The 19,169-nt window shown below is 35.6% G+C and overlaps 1 protein-coding gene across 4 annotated transcripts in view; it reads right to left on the reverse strand.

Annotated features, from left to right (window-relative positions):
- MIGA1 (mitoguardin 1) overlaps positions 1-19,169 on the reverse strand; it is a 91,298-nt gene that overhangs the window by 59,239 nt on the left and 12,890 nt on the right. For all 4 annotated transcript variants that reach the window (XM_060139711.1, XM_060139710.1, XM_060139712.1 and 1 more), the window contains exons 3-5: positions 5,355-5,532; positions 3,762-3,898; positions 1,831-1,957 (exon numbers count right to left, since the gene is read on the reverse strand). In XM_060139711.1, the coding sequence (XP_059995694.1) occupies positions 1,831-1,957; positions 3,762-3,898; positions 5,355-5,532 (442 nt within the window). The remainder of the gene's footprint in view (positions 1-1,830; positions 1,958-3,761; positions 3,899-5,354; positions 5,533-19,169) is intronic.

Consider the following 19,169-nt stretch of genomic DNA (forward strand, 5'->3'; position numbering starts at 1 on the left):
ATCTGACCAAGTCATTCTGAAGATGTTTTTTAAGATATGGTAGCTAGAGAATACCTGTCCTCGAAAATCATTTCTTCAGTTATCTGGAGAACCTACAACTCTAAACAAATAAGATGTTCTTTAAATGAAATGTAGGCCTTAAATTGTTTAATTTTCTGTAGCAAAGACTCATTGTCTGGATCTTCCTTCTAAAAAATTTACTCACTTAAAAGACTTCCTTTTTCCAAGCTATACAATTCTAATTCCTTCATCCTCCTCTCACTCCATCCACTCTCTATCCTTCCGATTATTTTGGCTAAATATAAGGAAGAATTATCTAACAGCAGAGTTGTCCAAAGATATAAGTTACCTCTCAGGAAGTACTATGTCTCACTTGACTGCAGAACGTGGCCCAAACTGTCACACATCAGCAGTTTTGTAACAGGAACTCAAACATGTTACCAATATATTTTTTATGTCATCAACACTGTGAAGGGAACTGAAACAATAGGTGGGAATTGAAACAATATCTCCTACCGATCCTAATTCTATGACACTGAGACTCCCTGCAGCTTCCCTAGTTTTACTCTATTTCTCTTCAATTCTAACTCTCAATATTCCTACAGAAGTGTTGAGTGTAGGTTTACTAGGCATAGTTAATCTAGAAACATAGTGAGCTTAATTCTCAGAAGACCTGGAAAAGGTGGCAGAAGAACTACTCCTATATCTCTCCCCCCATGCAGTATTACCTACTGTGACATCACGGCGGATGATATAGTCTTTTTGCTTTTTTTAACATCTTTATTGGAGTATAATTGCTTTACAGATGATATAGTCTTTAACTATTCTAGAGTGTGGGAATGCACGCAGGCACAAAGTCCTTCTGCCAACTCACCATCCCCTTACTACTCACTGGCCAAGGCCACATCAAGATTTTTTTGGTTTTGTTTTTTAGTTAGTATCCATTTCCCTTAAAAGGAATATAGCCTGAAATAGAGTACAGAAGAACAGGGGAATGGATTTGAAAATGCACTTGAATCTGATTTGGTGTTAAGGTCTCTGGTTCTCTTCCTGGGCTCCAGTGAGACGTTCTAGACATGCTCATGTTTGAGCTGTAAACACATGCCTCTTTCTATCTAAAATCCTTTCTAGATATAGGAAGAATACAAATGATATCTAGATAAAAGACTACATAAAGTGGATTTTGATAGATTCATTAGATAAAAGTCAACAGATTAGGTTAGGTAAGTGTAATAGATTGAATAATAACCACCCAAAGATATCAGGCCCTAGTCTCTGGAACTTGTAAACGTTACCATATAAGAAAAAAGTGTCTTTGCAGATGTGATTAAATTAAGAATCTTAACATGGGGAGATTATCCTAAATTATCTGGTGGGCTCTAGATCCAATCACAACCATCCTTATAAAAGAGAGGCAGAGGGAGATTTGATACACACAGTGAAGAGGAAGGCAGATATTAGAGTCATGTGGCCACAAGCCTGAAGCCACCAGAAGCTGGAAGAGGCACGGAATGAATTCTCTTCCAAGCCTCCAGAGGGAGCATGGCCCAAATGCCACCTTGATTTCAGCCCAGTGATAATTAATGATTTCAGACTTCAGGCCTCCAGAACTCTGAAAGAATATATTTCTATTGTTTTAAACCACCAAGTTTGTGGTAATTGTAACAGTAGCCTCAGGAAGCTAACACAACATGTTATGTTATATAGACTAGAGTCAACAGATGAGAACATTTTAGAATTATAGTTGCTTCCCTTAGAACAATTCATCATTCTTCTGTTTCACATTAAATGTGAGTACAGTATCTTAAAACTTCATTATGTTATTCCTACCCATCAAGTATAGGTTCTCAGGAGTGGTCACAGGAATATTAACAAGTTTAATATCATCTTCATCTGCTTTGTCCCAGGAATTAGAATTGCCACAAGCACAGCTATGACAAGAATTGACACTCTGGACCTAAAATTAAAATGGACAGAAGTTACTTCAAAATCTCTTTTGTAATAGTATTTTGCGATCTTTTATATTTATAAATTATTTATGTAAATCTTGATCCTGGTATAACAACCCATGGAATTTCTACCTGAAGAAATAAATCTGATTATATTCAGTCAAACTTAAGAGTCATAAGGCCCTAAGTATTCTGAACCCTTGTTTGCTCAAAAATATACAACTAGAACAATATTTTGAACATAAATCAGATATTTCCATCAAAAATCAAGCAGTTATTTTTATAGTTTACTGTCATTAAGTATTTACTTATAAATTTTATCCACACCTACTTTGATTTCAGGTAGCTAGCTTATTTTCCTTTTAGAACTTATTACAATGCTGATTCTCTACTATGTAATAATGAAAATCGAAAAGCCTCTGTCATCTTCCCTTCTCTAGCAAGGTCCGCTGAGCCAATCATTTCAGTCACCTCTATGCAAATGACTCCCAAATCTTGAACTTCAATTCTGTCCTCTTTTGAGAAATCTAAGCCCACACTTCCACCTGCCTATTTGGTGACTCCACTTGGCTCTTCTGTTGGCATCTCAAAATGACTATATCAAAAAAGAGCTCTGCATCTTCCCACAACAAAAACTCTTCCTCCTCCCAAGTTCACTCACAGTACTTTTATCTCCATAATTCCTCAAACAACTTCTCTTCCCACACCCCTCATATCCAGTTACCAAGTTTGTGGACCCTGTTCCCTCCTCTTCCACTCCTGTTGTCATGACCCTCACTGAGGCACTCATTAAGAGGCAGAAATCTGGGTTCACAGCCCTGGCAGTGGAATGACTAGGTCAGCTAAGGCACATCTAGTAAAGTGATTCTAAAGACTTCTTACTTATACTATTACCATAAAACTCCTTTTCTCTAGTCAAGAACAGCTTCAACTTTCAGTTGAGAAAATTCAACACAGAGGTACCCCAGATTATAGAATGGGCATATACTTCATCATCCAGCTCAGCTTCACAAACGAATTGAGAGTCTGCATGCCTTTGATCTAGATGTTCCTACCACAGAATAGCCTTTAAAAATTTGGTATATTTTTAGGCATTTAAGAATCGGGCAGCTGTATATTCCAACGAAATACAGAAGCAAGGTATGGAACAGATTATGGTATTCTATAAAGTATTTTTTTATTTTTTAAACTATTTTTTTAATGAATATACATGATGGTAGGAGGCATATTCTCCCTGGAAGTATACACATAAGAAATTGTCAGTGTCCGTCTCTAAGGAGGGGAATTGAGAGGATCAGGAGCACATTTTCACTGTTTGCTTTTTGCCTCTTCTTTACTTAGTAGGAAGTGCGTATCCTACCTAATTTTTAAAACTACATTAGATTTAAACAAATATTAACTTCATTTTTCACCTGTCAATCAATACTATATTAATGCTGTCAAGAAAGAGGTGAAGAACTCCACACTTGGCAGGTTCATCAAGTGATTTTTGTGACCTAGTACCATGTTTGCTGCATTTTCTAGCTTTCTGCAGACCATCTAGCTTTGAAGCAACACTTCCGTACCAACATCATCCTCAGAGGACCCCATGGGACCACATCACTTAACTCAAAAAAACCTGGAACCAAGCTGGCTGAATATTTAGCAAAAGGATAACTTTACTTGCCTGAAGAAAACAGGATCAACCAGATTTCTTAAGCTTCTTTCCATACTAAGAGCTATCTATAACTGTATGACATTTAAACCAATAGATAACAATAGACATATAAATAGTTAAAAGAAAAAACTAATAAAAATTTTTTCTTTACTTACAGAGGCCAAACTCTGTGCAGAACCTGAGTATTTACTGAAGAGTCCTCCATTAGCATAATTATAAGACTGAGATCCTTTGTCTTTGGCAGAACTTAAAGATAGTGTCAAATTCTGTCTGCTACTGGAACAACTTGAACCTACCAAACAAACATATTAATATTAAAAGTATCAATAACTCCAATGATAAATTTCAGGTAAAATTTCAAAGTTTATATATTCATTCAGAGGGCTCATTTTAAAACACATTTCCCTCAATTGTGTAAGTTATTAAATGTATACCATTCTTAAAATCTACATCTCTATATAATATTTTTAATACTGCTAAAATCTGCTTCTGAAATGAAGATTAAAACATTCATCAATTACTCAAGGTGGTATTTGAATGGTCTACTGTAATCAGCATAAAAATACTGGCAACTATGAACCTTCAAATTATAAATTTAACAAAATATAAGCACTTCTTTCCTGAATTACCTCTAAACTTTATCTTTATCACATTATATTGTAATCAGTCTTTTTATACGTCTGTGTCCCCTAACCATCTACCCATTCATCTAGGGCAGACACTGTGCCTTAGTTTATCTTAATGCAGCAGTTAAGACACTCCTCAATTCAAATCCTTGCACTTATTAGTTATATGAACTTGAGCAAGTCACTCAACTTTTCCATATCTCAATTTTCTTTAGGTATAAAATGGGAACAACAAATAGGATTATAGTCCTAATTCATAGGATTGTTATAAAGGTTAAATTAACACAGTGAATATATAGAATGTAGCACTGCACCCGAGGTCTAATAAAACATCAGTAAGTGAGAGGCATCATTATTGTAATGTTCACTACACTTGGCACAAAATAGTCATTCATTAATTATTTGTTGGGCCAACAAATCACAAAATCATATGATAAATCAAATAATAAATTTAAAATAATTTAAAATTCAAAAATAAATCCAGCATGCTGAAGAAATTATTTCTATTGATACAATTTGATAATATGTATCAAATCGCTAACAAAAACTATAGATGCTTTAAAGGCCAGCAATTCTACTTCTAGAACTTTATAAACTTAGGAAATAAACCAGACAAGTATATGCAAAGCAAGAAAAACAACCTAAAGAGAACAACAGGGAACTGGTTAAATAATTAGAGTACATTTGTACACTAAATACATATTAAAAATGATAGCACAGAGATATATTTATTGACATTTAAAGACATTCTTATATAATGTTAAATATTTTAAAGGCAGGTTACAAAAGGTATGAATTTTACTTAAAATGCATAAATTATTTACTTGTATATAATATAAAATTTTATGTCTCAATATGACATTTAAGTGCAAACATAAATGGATAGATATATACCAAAGTATTAGCAGTATTTATTTCTGGGTAGCAGAATTTCAAGTGATTTTAATTTTTTCTGTTTGCTTGTCTGTATTTTCTAATCTTTCTAAAATTAATCCGTATTACTTGTGAGTTAAATATTAAGCAAGGAAATTCTGGAAATTAAAACACTGAAATCACTGCACTCCAGTAATGATTTACATATAAAATTTCCTTTGCAGACTTAATTCAGCTATTTCTACAGACCTTTGTCTGATGCTGCTCTTTTAGTGTATTCAAGTATGAGATGCTCTGGTTCCCATGGTAATATTTTTCCTTTCTTCTTTCCACGTCTTCTTTTAAAGTGACGGGCCAGAAAAATTACAGATACAACACTCACTGCAGTTACCACAAATAACTTTTTAGCTACTGGCGAAAATCTGATCTGGAAAAGATGCAATTAGATTGAAAAAAAGTCTTATTTGTTTGTTTAAAATCGACATAAGGACTAAAATTATTATTAAGCTAATCTAGTTCTAAATACTACCAAGATAATATTATTTTACTCTTTCAATGACAACTAGCCCAATTTGAATTTTAAAGACAAACCCAAAAAATGTAGTAATTTATTATCCACTGCTCTGCAGTTCTCAGATAAATGATAATGCCCAAAAAGTTACCAGGAGCACAAAATAATTCAATCCCATTAATATCTGTTGAACAACTAATGATTAATTCATGCAACTCAATCTTCTATCTGAATCACAGCAAGATTTTTAATTGCAGGAATGATTAAATCAGACTTTTAAAATGAACCAATTTTTTAAAACTATCTGGAAATGTGGGCAAACATAAATTAACTCAATTTATAAATATCATTTAAATAAGCCCTTTTATTCATGAATTAATCAACAAATATTTACTCAGCATCTTACAATATACCAGGACTGTGCTATGAAAATGAAAATTAAAATCTTAGTATAATTCTATTCAATAAGCATATGTCTTTCATTTATCAAGAAGCACCAGGTATACAGAGGATACAGATCTTGCTTCCCTAAAGAGTGTACTAATAGTAAAGACAAATATACAAATAATGTATTACAAATAATTACAGTATAGTGTGATAAATACAGTAATGTAAGTATGTACTAAGTACTAACATAAGAGCAAGAGGTAATTAACTTTGTCTTGAGGGACAAACACTATTAATCACCTAAAATGCAAAAGAACTTTAAAATAAAGCTATAGGCTTGGGGATGTAGAAAGCTAGAAAGAGTGTCACTTCCAACCTTCCAAAAACAAAAAAGTCAAATGACAAATTCTCAATTTTTTTGAACCCATCAGAATGCAGAAGTTGGAGGGTAATCAACTGGCCCCAAAACTAAGAAGACACAGGTTTTCACCCAGAGAGATAAGACATGAACACTGACATGCAGGAAGAAGGCATATCAGGATATCAGTAAGAAGAGTTCAGCTAGCATGGTTGGTAAATTGGTGGAGACTGAGAGTGTACTGGTGAAAGACGGTGAATCACCCTTCCCAGGGGGGTAGGTGTGGTGCAAATATAAGGGTAATTCACACTTTTTGGACATTTTTATCTTCATGAATCCCACCAAGCACACACAGAAAAGACGGCAAGAATCCTAAGAAAGTTTTCCTAATGGTGAACTGTGGAAGGGAAACAGGAATTTTTGTTGAGGGACATGAACTGCATCAGTACCCTTCTCTTTTGTCCCCCAAAAGGAACAAAAGCCTTAAACTGTGGGATGCAGTTTTAACTTTAAAGGGAAATTTATACCATTAAATGTTTATATTAAGAAAAAATGAAAGGTGTTGAATCCATAATCTGAGCTTTGACCTTAGAAAAAGAAAACCAAATCCAATCTAAAGCAAGCAGAAAATTAGGAAGTAATGAAGACGACACAGAAATCAATGAAATGGAAAACCAACTCAATAAAATCAAGAGTTGTTTGGGTTTTTTAATTTTTAATTTTTTATTGTTTTGGCTGCGCCGCGCAGCTTGCAGAATCTTAGTTCCCTGACCAGGGATCAAACCCAGGCCCTGGACAGTGGAAGTTCAGAGTCCCAACCACGGGACCACCAGGGAATTCCTGGTTTTGTTTTGTTTTGTTTAATTTATTTTATTTGTTTATTCTTGGCTGTGTTGGGTCTTCGTTGCTGTGCACGGGCTTTCTCTAGTTGTGGCGAGCAGGGGCTACTCTGCCTTGCGGTGCGCGAGCTTCTCATTGCAGTGGCTTCTCTTGTTGTGGAGCACGGGCTCTAGGCACACGGGCTTCAGCAGTTGTGGCACGTGGGCTCAATAGTTGTGGCTCACGGGCTCTAGAGCGCAGGCTCAGTAGTTGTGGTGCAAGGGCTTAGTTGCTCTGTGGCATGTGGGACCTTCCCAGACCAGGGCTTGAACCCATGTCCCCTGCATTGGCAGGCGGATTTTCAACCACTGTGCCAACAGGGAAAGCCCCTAGGTTTTTTTTTAAATAAATAAAACTGATAAACCTCTACTCAGTCTGATCAAAAAGAAAGGGAGAAAGAAAAGATACATATTACCAAAATCAGAAATGAAAGAAGGGCCACCACTACAGACCTCACAGATATGAAAAGCATAAAAAAAATGATTACTATGAACATCTCTATGCCCATAAATTCAACAACTTAGATAAAATGGACTAATTCCTTAAAAGAGAGAACCCATCAAATTTACTCAGGAAGGCGCTTCCCTGGTGGCACAGTGGTAGGAATCTGCCTGCCAATGCAGGGGACAAGGGTTCAATCCCTGCTCCGGGAAGATCCCATATGCTGCGGAGCAACTAAGCCCATGCCACAACTACTGAGCCTGTGCTCTAGAGCCCGCGAGCCACAACTACTGAGCCCGTGTGCCACAACTACTGAAGCCCATGCGCCTAGAGCCTGTGCTCTGCAACAAGGGAAGCCACTGCAATGAGAAGCCCGTGCACCGCAACGAAGAGTAGCCCCCACTCGCCACAACTAGAGAAAGCCTGCACGCAGCAACGAAGACCCAACGCAGCCAAAAATAAATAAATTTGGGAAAAAAAATTTACTCAAGAAGAAATAGATAGCATGAATATTTACATACCTACTAAAGAAGCTGAATATGTAGTTAAAATCTTCTAACAAAGCAAATTATAAGCCAAATTCTACGAAATATTCAAGGAAGAAATATCAAATCCTACAGAGGGAACACTTCCCAATCTTTTTACAAACCCAGCATTACTATTAACATCAAAACCAAAGACATTACAAAAACAAACCTACAGACCAACATTGATAGATGCAGAAATCCTTCATAAAATATTAACAAATCAAATCCAGCAATATATAAAAAGAATAATATATATGACAAAATGGTGTCTATCCTAGGAATTCAAATCTGGTTCAACATTCAAAAACTAATTAATATACTTCAACATAATAACAAACTAAGGAAGAAAAGCCATAATATAATCTCAATATATTAAAAAAGAAGTATCAATATGAACTCATGTTTTGCTTTTTCTTTTTAATATATACAGATAGACAAATTCAGAAATACAGTTGTGTATAAATACACTGATCAGTATGCATTCACACACATCCTAGTTCTGTCTCCTAAGAGGGACTAGAAATAGCAACATCCCAGTAGCAACGCACACACCTTGCATCCAAATCTTAGTTTCTAATTGCCAGAGACTAAAGAGAACTAAATATGGAGACTAAAGAGAACCAAAGCTCCCCGGAAAAGTGGGTAATTCCAGGACCGAGGCAGAGAAAATACAAAATGAACCTGGAGAGGGGAAAAAAAAAAAAAGAAGAGGGCATGTCAGGCATGTCAAAAGACACAGGAGGGCTTCTCTGGTGGCGCAGTGGTTGAGAGTCCGCCTGCTGATGCAGGGGACACGGGTTCGTGCCCCGGTCCGGGAAGACCCCACATGCCGCAGAGCGGCTGCGCCAGTGAGCCATGGCCGCCGAGCCTGCACGTCCAGAGCCTGTGCTCCGCAATGGGAGAGGCCACAATGGTGAGAGGCCCACGTACCGCAAAAAAAAAAAAAAAAAGACACAGGAGCCAACCTGAAAGAGCTTCCAAAGCCAAATATGGAACAATTTGAGCAACAAAATAAATAATAGTATTAGATTACAAACCAAAGAACAAAATAAATACCCAAACTGATATAAATCAATAATTGAATAAATTAATAAAAGGGGAAGAAGGGACAACTCTCCCTTATAGAATAATTTTAAATAATGAGTGTAGAAGGAATGAAGGAAATAGAAAATCACCAATAAACGCTATGGTAATAACTGCTTACGGCAAGATTCACTACTAAGTGCTAAAATTAGGGGACAGGGACTTCCCTGGTAGCGCAGTATTTAAGAATCTGTCTGCCAATGCAGGGGACAAGGGTTCAATCCCCAGTCCAGAAAGATCCCTGGACATGCCACGGAGCGACTAAGCCCGTGCACCACAACTACTGAGCCTGCATGCAACAAGTACTGAGGTGCACGTGCCACAACTACTGAAGCCCACAGGCCTAGAGCCCGAGCTCTGAAACAAGAGAAGCCACCGCAATGAGAAGTCTGTGCACCGCAGTGAAGAGTAGCCCCTGCTCGCCGCAACTAGAGAAAGCCCACACACAGCCAACGAAGACCCAACGCAGCCAAAAATAAATAAATAAATAAATAAATAAATAAAATTTATTATAAATAAATAAAATTAGGGGACAAAAGTTTAAGGAGAAACAATATATTTGTATAGTCTCAAAGCACCCACCTCCAAATTTATTTACAAAGAGAAAAAACAGCAGAAAAACTTTAATCAAGTGATCAAGGTTAACATCACCTGTAAAAGACATATACACATCATCATGTATCCCCTGATATAATGCACTGTGGTTTTGTGTCAAAAATGAATAATCTCAATGCAATCCTGAGAAAACATCAGACAAATTCAATTGAGGGACAGTCTATAAAATGCCTAATTTGTACTCTTCAAAAGTGTCAAGCATAAAAGGCAAGGAAAGATTGAAGGACCTGTCACAGGTTGAAGAAGACTAAGGAGACTTAACAACTAAAAGCAATGTGGAAAAAGCAATGAAATTTAAGTAATTACATAAAAGAAAAAAAATTGGGTTGGCCAAAAAGTTCGTTCGGTTTCCCCATAAGATTGCTCTAGTAGCACCTATCCCTTTAACTTCATGTGAAACAATTTTGTTAGACTGAATTGTGACAGCTGCCAATCAACGTTATACCACACAGGAAATAGCCGACATACTCAAAATATCCAAATCAAATGCTGAAAATCATTTGCACCAGCTTGGTTATGTTAATCACTTTGATGTTTGGGTTCCACATAAGTTAAGCGGAAAAAAACCTTCTTGACCATATTTCCGCATGCGAATCTCTACTTAAACATAACAAAAACGTTCCGTTTTTAAAACAAATTGTGATGGGTGATGAAAAGTGGACACTGTACAATAACGTGGAATGGAAGAGATCGTGGGGCAAGAGAAGTAAAACACCACCAACCACACCAAAGGCCGGTCTTCATCCAAGAAAGTGATGCTGTGTATATGGTGGGATTGGAAGGGGGTTCTCTATTATGAGCTCCTTCCGGAAAACCAAACGATTAATTCCAACAAGTACTGCTCCCAGTTAGACCAACTGAAAGCAGCACTCAACGAAAAGCATCCAGAATTAGTCAACAGAAAACACAAAATCTTCCATCAGGATAACGCAAGACCACATGTTTCTTTCATGACCATGCAAAAGGTGTTACAGCTTGGCGGGAAGTTCTGATTCATCCACTGTATCACCAGACATTGCACCTTCAGATTTCCATTTATTTTGGTCTTTACAAAATTCTCTAATGAAAAAATTTCACTTCCCTGGAAGACTGTAAAAGGCACCTGGAACAGTTCTTTGCTCAATAAGATAAAAACTTTTGGCAAGATGGAATCATGAAGTTGCCTGAAAAATGGCAGAAGGTAGTGGAACAAAACAGTGAATATGTTGTTCAATAAAGTTCGTGGTGAAAATGAAAAATGTGTCTTTTATTTTCACTTAAAAACCAAAGGAACTTTTTGGCCAACCCAATAAATAAAGTCTACAGTTTTTAGTTAAGAATATTATGCCAATGTTAATTTCTTAGTTTTAGTAATTATACTAGAGGTATGATAGATGTATACATTAAGGAAAATTGGGTGAAAAGTATATGGAAATTCTCTGTACAATCTTTACAACTTTGATAAGTAAAATTCTTTCTAAAATAAAAGAGATAAAGCTCTGACAGACCTTGTCAAGAGGATGAAAAAACATGCTACAGACTGGGAGAAAATATTGATATTTGTAAACCACCTATCTGACAAAGGACTTGTTTACAGAATTCATAAAGAACTCTTGAAATTCCACAGTAAGAAAACAATCCAATTAGAAAACAGGCGAAGGACATGAAGAGACATTTCATTTCACAGAAGATGATACACGGATGGCATAGACACACACACACACACACACACACATACACAAAACGATGTTCAACATAATCAATAGAGAAATGTTAATTAAATCTACTGTGACATATGACACACCTATTAGAACAGCTAAAAAAAATTATTTTAGTGACAATATCAAATGCTGGTGAGGATATGAAGACTACTTCTCATATATAGTTGTTGGAAATTTAAAATGGGACAACCATTCTGGAAAATAATTTGGCAATTTCTTTAAAAACTAAACATCCACTTACCATATGACCCAGTAATCACATTCCTGAGCATATATCCCAGAAAAATAAAAACTTATGCCCACACCAAACCTGTATTCAAATGTTCACAGCAGCTTTATTTATAATAATCAAAACTGGAAACAGCCAAAATGTCCCTCAATAAATGAATGTTAACAAACTGGTACATCCATATACAGACTACGGAATACCACAATAAAAAGGAACAAATTATTGAACCTCTCTGTACTATTTTTGCAACCTCCTGTGAATCTATAAGTACTTAAAGTTTTTAGAAAATAAAGCTGTATCAACACAGCTGCTAATCCCAGTTAATTCAAATCAATGAAATTTTGGAAGAATTTTATGATTGGGTTGTTTTCCTTTGCACAACTATTCAATTAAACTGAACTGGGAATTCCCTGGCAGTCCAGTGGTTAAGACTCTGTGATTTCACTGCCGAGGGCCTGGGTTCGATCCCTGGTTGGGGAACTAAGATCCCACAGGCCGTGCGGTGCAGCCAAAAAATAATAAATAAATAAAAATCTTTAAAGAACTGAATTGACCTATGGTGCACAGTTTGTTGTCTTTAAATATCATTTTACACTAAAGGGTTTCTTGGAGAAGTGGCTGATTCCAGATATGGGGCATGAAAAGTATGAGAGGAGCCTGTAACATCTTCTCATACCAGATAGCAAGGAGGCTGTCAACAGAGTTGCATCTAAAGCGCAAACAGGCCAACTTGAATAGGCTCTCACTGGCCAAAATGAGTTCATTTGAGCATAAATAAGGATAAATAAAGTAATGGTTTAATATATCATATATAATTAAATCTGTGAGATCAAAATGATCTTTTTTTAAACCCTCCTTGATCAGCTCTGACGAATACTAAAGAACCATCTCATTATTTTACAATCTGGTCAATAAAAAGGAAAGAAGCAATTATTCTGCCATTTCTATGCAAACTGCACCAAGGTACCCAAGTAGTGACAGAAAGTTTCTCTTCATTGATATATTTTAGCTAATAAATTAAGAAGGAAATATAGAATGATGTCACCATTTTACAACCTCTTTAATTAGCAGATCCAATAATAATTATTAAAGACTGCCAACATCACAAAAAGACTCAACCAGATATTATGTACTTCCTATAACTTAGCTTTAGCAACAAACTGAATCTAATTGATACTCCAATCTAACTCAATTCATAGAAAAATACAGTGGAGAGAATATAATCAGGATTATCCTGTCACAATAAAGAACATGGTTTCTTCCACAGAGAAAATAAAAGCAAAGCAAAAAACAAACAAAAAAAAACGGTATGGGGGAAACTACAGATTAAAAGAGATCTAAGAGTTGACAGATACCTCAATTCCATCACACAAAACAAAAACAAACAAAAAATACTCATAGGACAACAGGAGAAATTAAACACTGACTGGATACTAGTAATATTAAGGAATTACTATTGTATGGAAGGATGTAATGTTATTGTGGTGGCTCTACTTTTAAGAGGTGAGATATAAAATGAAACAGTTACAGATGAAATAATATGATGTATCGATTTGCCTCAAAAGAATCCAGTGAGGGATGGAGGAGGAAACGGATACGAAAACAGAGGAAACAAGACAGCCCATGCAAACTCTACCCAATACTCTGTAATGACTTGTATAGAAAAGAATCTAAAGAAGAGTGGATATATGTATAGGTATAACTGATTCACTTGGCTGTATACCTGAAACTAATGCAACATTGTAACTCAACTATACTCCAATAAAAATTAAAAAAAAGAAAAAAAGAAAAATAAGATTGCCCATGCATTGCTATCTGTTGAGGCTGAGTGTCAGGTATATGGGGGTTCATTAAACTATTCAATTTTGTATATGCTTAAAATTTTCTATAATAAAACTATTTGTAAAAATAAAAATTGAATTAACATAAACTTTAAACTACAATGTAACAGTAGAATAAAAACAATTATTCATTACCATTTAAAACCACATGATCATCTGTGTAGAAAAACCCTATGAAACTTACAAAAAGCTACCAGAACTAATAACTGAGTTTAATAAAGCTATAAAATATAATATCAATATACAAAAGCCTATTTCCATATACTAGTAATAAATAACTGGAAATTGAAATTTTAAAAATACCATTTACAGTAGCATCATAAAATATGAAATACTTAAGGATAAATCCGAGAAAAGATGTGAAAGGCATGTATCTATCCTGAAAACTAGCAAACACTGCTGAGGTTCAAGAAAGAAAACCTAAATATATGGAAAGACGTAACACATTTACAGGTTGAAAGACTCAAAGATGTCAACTGTCCCCAAATTGATCTATAGATTCAATACAATCCCAGTGACAATCCTAGCAAGATTTTTTTTTTTTTGGTAAAAACTGATACTTGATTTTTAAATTTCATATAGAGGGAATTCCCTGGTTGTCCAATGGTTAGGATTCTGTGCTTTCACTGCTGAGGGCGCAGGTACAATCCCTGGTCAGGGAACTAAGATCCTACAAGACGCACAGTGCAGCCAAAAAAATAAAATTCATATGGAAATGAAAAGGATCAAGAATAGTCCAAACAATTTTGTAAAAGAAAAACAAAGTTGGAAGACTAACCTTACTTGATTTTGAGGCTTACTATAAAGCTACAATAAACAAAACAGTCGTGTTGACACAAAGAGACAAACAGATCAATGCAACAAGAGAGAGAGTACAGAAATAGACCCATACATATACAGAAGATTGATTTTTGGCAAAGGTACAAAAACGCAGTCCAGTGGAAAAAGAGTAGTCTTTTCAACAACTAGTGCCAGGGTGGGAGGGAGGCTCAAGAGGGAAGGGATGTGGGGATGTATGTATACGTATAGATGATTCACTTTGTTATACAGCAGAAACTAACACAACAATGTAAAGCAATTATACTCAAATAAAGATATTAAAAAAAATAAAAACTAGTGCTGGAAAAAACTGAGTATCCATATGCAATAAAATGGAATTTCAATCTGTTTCACACCATACACAACAAATAACTAATGGATCACAGACTTAAACACAAAACCTAAAACTATAAAGGTTCCAGAAAAAGCATAGGAGAAAATCTTTGTGATCTCTGATTAGACAAATATTTCTTTGAGATGACACCAAAAACCTGACTCACTTTTTTAAAAAAGTTGACAAATTGGACTTCAGAATTTAAAACTTCTGCTCTTTAAAAGGCACTGTTATTTGTTGGAAGATTTTTAATCACAGTCTCACTTTCAGTGCTTGTGATTGGTCTGTTCATATTTTCTATTTCTTCCTGGTTCAGTCTTGGGAGGTTGTGCATTTCTAAGAATTTGTCCATTTCTTCCAGGTTGTCCATTTTATTGACATAGAGTTCCTTGTAGTAATCTCTCATGATCTTTTGTATTTCTGCAGTGTCAGTGGTTACTTCTCCTTTTTCATTTCTAATTCTATTGATTTGAGTCTTCTCCCTTTTTTTCTTGATGAGTCTGGCTAATGGTTTATCAATTTTGTTTATCTTCTCAAAGAACCAGCTTTTAGTTTTATTGATCTTTGCTATCATTTCCTTCATTTCTTTTTCATTTACTTCTGATCTGATCTTTATGATTTCTTTCCTTCTGCTAACTTTGGGGTGTTTTTATTCTTCTTTCTCTAATTGTTTTAGGTGCAAGGTTAGGTTGTTTATTTGAGATGTTTCCTGTTTCTTAAGGTAGGATTGTATTGCTATAAACTTCCCTCGTAGAACTGCTTTTCCTGCATCCCATAGGTTTTGGGTCGTCGTGTCTCCACTGCCATTTGTTTCTAGGTATTTTTTGATTCCCTCTTTGATTTCTTCAGTGATAACTTCGTTATTAGGTAGTGTATTGTTTAGCCTCCATCTGTTTGTATTTTTTTACAGATCTTTTCCTGTAATTGATATCTAGTCTCATAGCATTGTGGTCGGAAAAGATACTTGATACAATTTCAATTTCCTAAAATTTACCGAGGCTTGGCTTCACAGGTGAATTCTATCAAACATTTAGAGAAGAGCTAACACCTATCCTTCTCAAACTCTTCCAAAATATAGCAGAGGGAGAAACACTCCCAAACTCATTCTATGAGGCCACCATCACCCTGATACCAAAACCAGACAAAGATGTCACAAAGAAAGAAAACTACAGGCCAATATCACTGATGAACACAGATGCAAAAATCCTCAACAAAATACTAGCAAACAGAATCCAACAGCACATTAAAAGGATCATATACCATGATCAAGTGGGGCTTATTCCAGGAATGCAAGGATTCTTCAATATACACAAATCAATCAACGTGATATACCACATTAACAAATTGAAGGAGAAAAACCATATGGTCATCTCAATAGATGCAGAGAAAGCTTTCGACAAAATTCAATACCCATTTATGATAAAAACCCTGCAGAAAGTAGGCATAGGGGGAACTTTCCTCAACATAATAAAGGTCATATATGACAACCCCACAGTCAACATCATCCTCAATGGTGAAAAACTGAAACCATTTCCACTAAGATCAGGAACAAGCCAAGGTTGCCCACGCTCACCACTCTTGTTCCACATAGTTTTGGAAGTTTTAGCCACAGCAATCAGAGAAGAAAAAGAAATAAAAGGAATCCAAATCAGAAAAGAAGAAGTAAAGCTGTCACTGTTTGCAGATGACATGATACTATACATAGAGAATCCCAAAGATGCTACCAGAAAACTACTAGAGCTAATCAATGAATTTGGTAAAGTAGCAGGATACAAAATTAATGCACAGAAATCTCTAGCATTCCTATACACTAATTATTAAAAATATGAAAATGAAATTAAGAAAACACTCCCATTTACCATTGCAAGAAAAAGAACATAATACCTAGGAATAAACCTACCTAGGGAGAAAAAAGACCTGTATGCAGAAAACTAAAAGACATTGCTGAAAGAAATTAAAGATGGTAGAAACAGATGGAGAGATATACCATGTTCTTGCATTGGAAGAATCAACATTGTGAAAACGACTCTACTACCCAAAGCAATCTACAGATTCAATGCAATCCCTATCAAACTACCACTGGCATTTTTCACAGAACTAGAACAAAAATTTCACAAACTGTATGGAAACACAAAATACCCCAAATAGCCAAAGCAATCCTGAGAATGAAAAATGAAGCTGGAGGAATCAGGCTCCCTGACTTCAGACTATACTACAAAGGTACAGTAATCAAGACAGTATGGTACTGGCACAAAAACAAATATAGATCAATGGAACAGGATAGAAAGCCCAGAGATAAACCCACGCACATATGGTCACCTTATCTTTGATAAAGGAGGCAAGAATATACAGTGGAGAAAAGGCAGCCTCTTCAATAAGTGGTGCTGGGAAAACTGGACAGGTACATGTAAAAGTATGAGATTAGACCACTCCCTAACACCATACACAAAAATAAGCTCAAAATGGATTAAAGATCTAAACGTAAAGCCAGAAACTATCAAACTCTTAGAGGAAAACACAGGCAGAACACTCTGACATAAATCACAGCAAGATCCTTTTTGACCCACCTCCTAGAGAAATGGAAATAAAAACAAAAATAAACAAATGGGACCTAATTAAACTTAAAAGCTTTTCCACAGCAAAGAAAACCATAAACAACACGATAAGACAACTTTCAGAATGGGAGAGAATATCTGCAAATGAAGCAACTGACAAAGGATTAATCTCCAAAATTTACAAGCAGCTCATGCAGCTTAATAACAAAAAAACAAACAACCCAATCCAAAAATGGACAGAAGACCTAAATAGACATTTCTCCAAAGAAGATATACAGATTGCCAACAAACACATGAAAGAATGCTCAACATCATTAATCATTAGAGAAATGCAAATCAAAACTACAATGAGGTATCATCTCACACCGGTCCGAATGGCCATCATCAAAAAATCTAGAAACAATAAATGCTGGAAAGGGTGTGGAGAAAAGGGAACCCTCTTGCACTGTTGGTGGGAATGTAAATTGATACAGCCACTATGGAAAACAGTATGGAGGTTCCTTAAAAAACTACAAATAGAACTACCATACGACCCAGCAATCCCACTACTGGGCATATATCCTGAGAAAACAATAATTCAAAAAGAGTCATGTACCAAAATGTTCATTGCAGCTCTATTTACTATAGCCATGAGATGGAAGCAACCTACATGTCCATCATTGGATGAATGGATAAAGAAGATGTGGCACATATATACAATGGAATATTATTCAGCCATAAAAAGAAATGAAACTGAGTTATTTGTAGTGAGGTGGATGGACCTAGAGTCTAGGTGGATGTCATACAGAGTGAAGTAAGTCAGAAAGAGAAAAACAAATACCATATGCTAACACATATATATGGAATCTAAGGGAAAAAAAAAAAGGTCATGAAGAACCTAGGGGTAAGACGGGAATAAAGACACAGACCTACTAGAGAATGGACTTGAGGATATGGGGAGGGGGAAGGGTAAGCTGTGATAAAGTGAGACTGGCATGGACATATATACACTAACAAACATAAAATAGATAGCTAGTGGGAAGCAGCTGCATGGCACAGGGAGATCAGCTCGGTCCTTTGTGACCACCTAGAGAGGTGGGATAGGAAGGGTGGGAGGGAGGGAGACGCAAGAGGGAAGAGATATGGGAACATATGTATATGTATAACTGACTCACTCTGTTATAAAGCAGAAACTAACACACCATAGTAAAGCAATTATACTCCAATAAAGATGTTAAAAAAAACAGAAAAAAACAAAACAAAACAAAAAAATAAATAAAAGGCACTGTTAAGAGAATGAAAAGACAATCCACGAATTAGGAGAAAACTGCTGCCAATCATCTATCTAACAAAGGAATTGTATCTAGGGTATATAAAGAATTCTCCAAACATAGTAAGAAAACAAAAATCCCAATTTAAAAATGGGCAAAGTATGGAGACATATGTATATGTATAGCTGATTCAATTTGTTATAAAGCAGAAACGAACACACCATTGTAAAGCAATTATACTCCAATAAAGATGTTAAAAATAAATAAATAAATTTTAAAAAATGGGCAAAAGCTTTGAACAGACACATCAACAAAGAAAATAAACAGATAGCAAATAAGCACATGAAAGCACATTCAACACTACTGGTCATTAGGGAAATGCAAATTAAAACCACAATGAGATTCCACTACACACCTATTTTAGAATGGCAAAAATTAAAAAGACTGTCCATACCAATGGTATAACCACTTTGGAAGAAGTCTGGCATTTTCTTAAAAAATTAAACATATACCTACTTATGAGTCAGTCATTCCT

Source organism: Lagenorhynchus albirostris, chromosome 2 (genome assembly GCF_949774975.1).
Source record: "Lagenorhynchus albirostris chromosome 2, mLagAlb1.1, whole genome shotgun sequence".
NCBI classification, from domain to species: Eukaryota; Metazoa; Chordata; class Mammalia; order Artiodactyla; family Delphinidae; genus Lagenorhynchus; species Lagenorhynchus albirostris.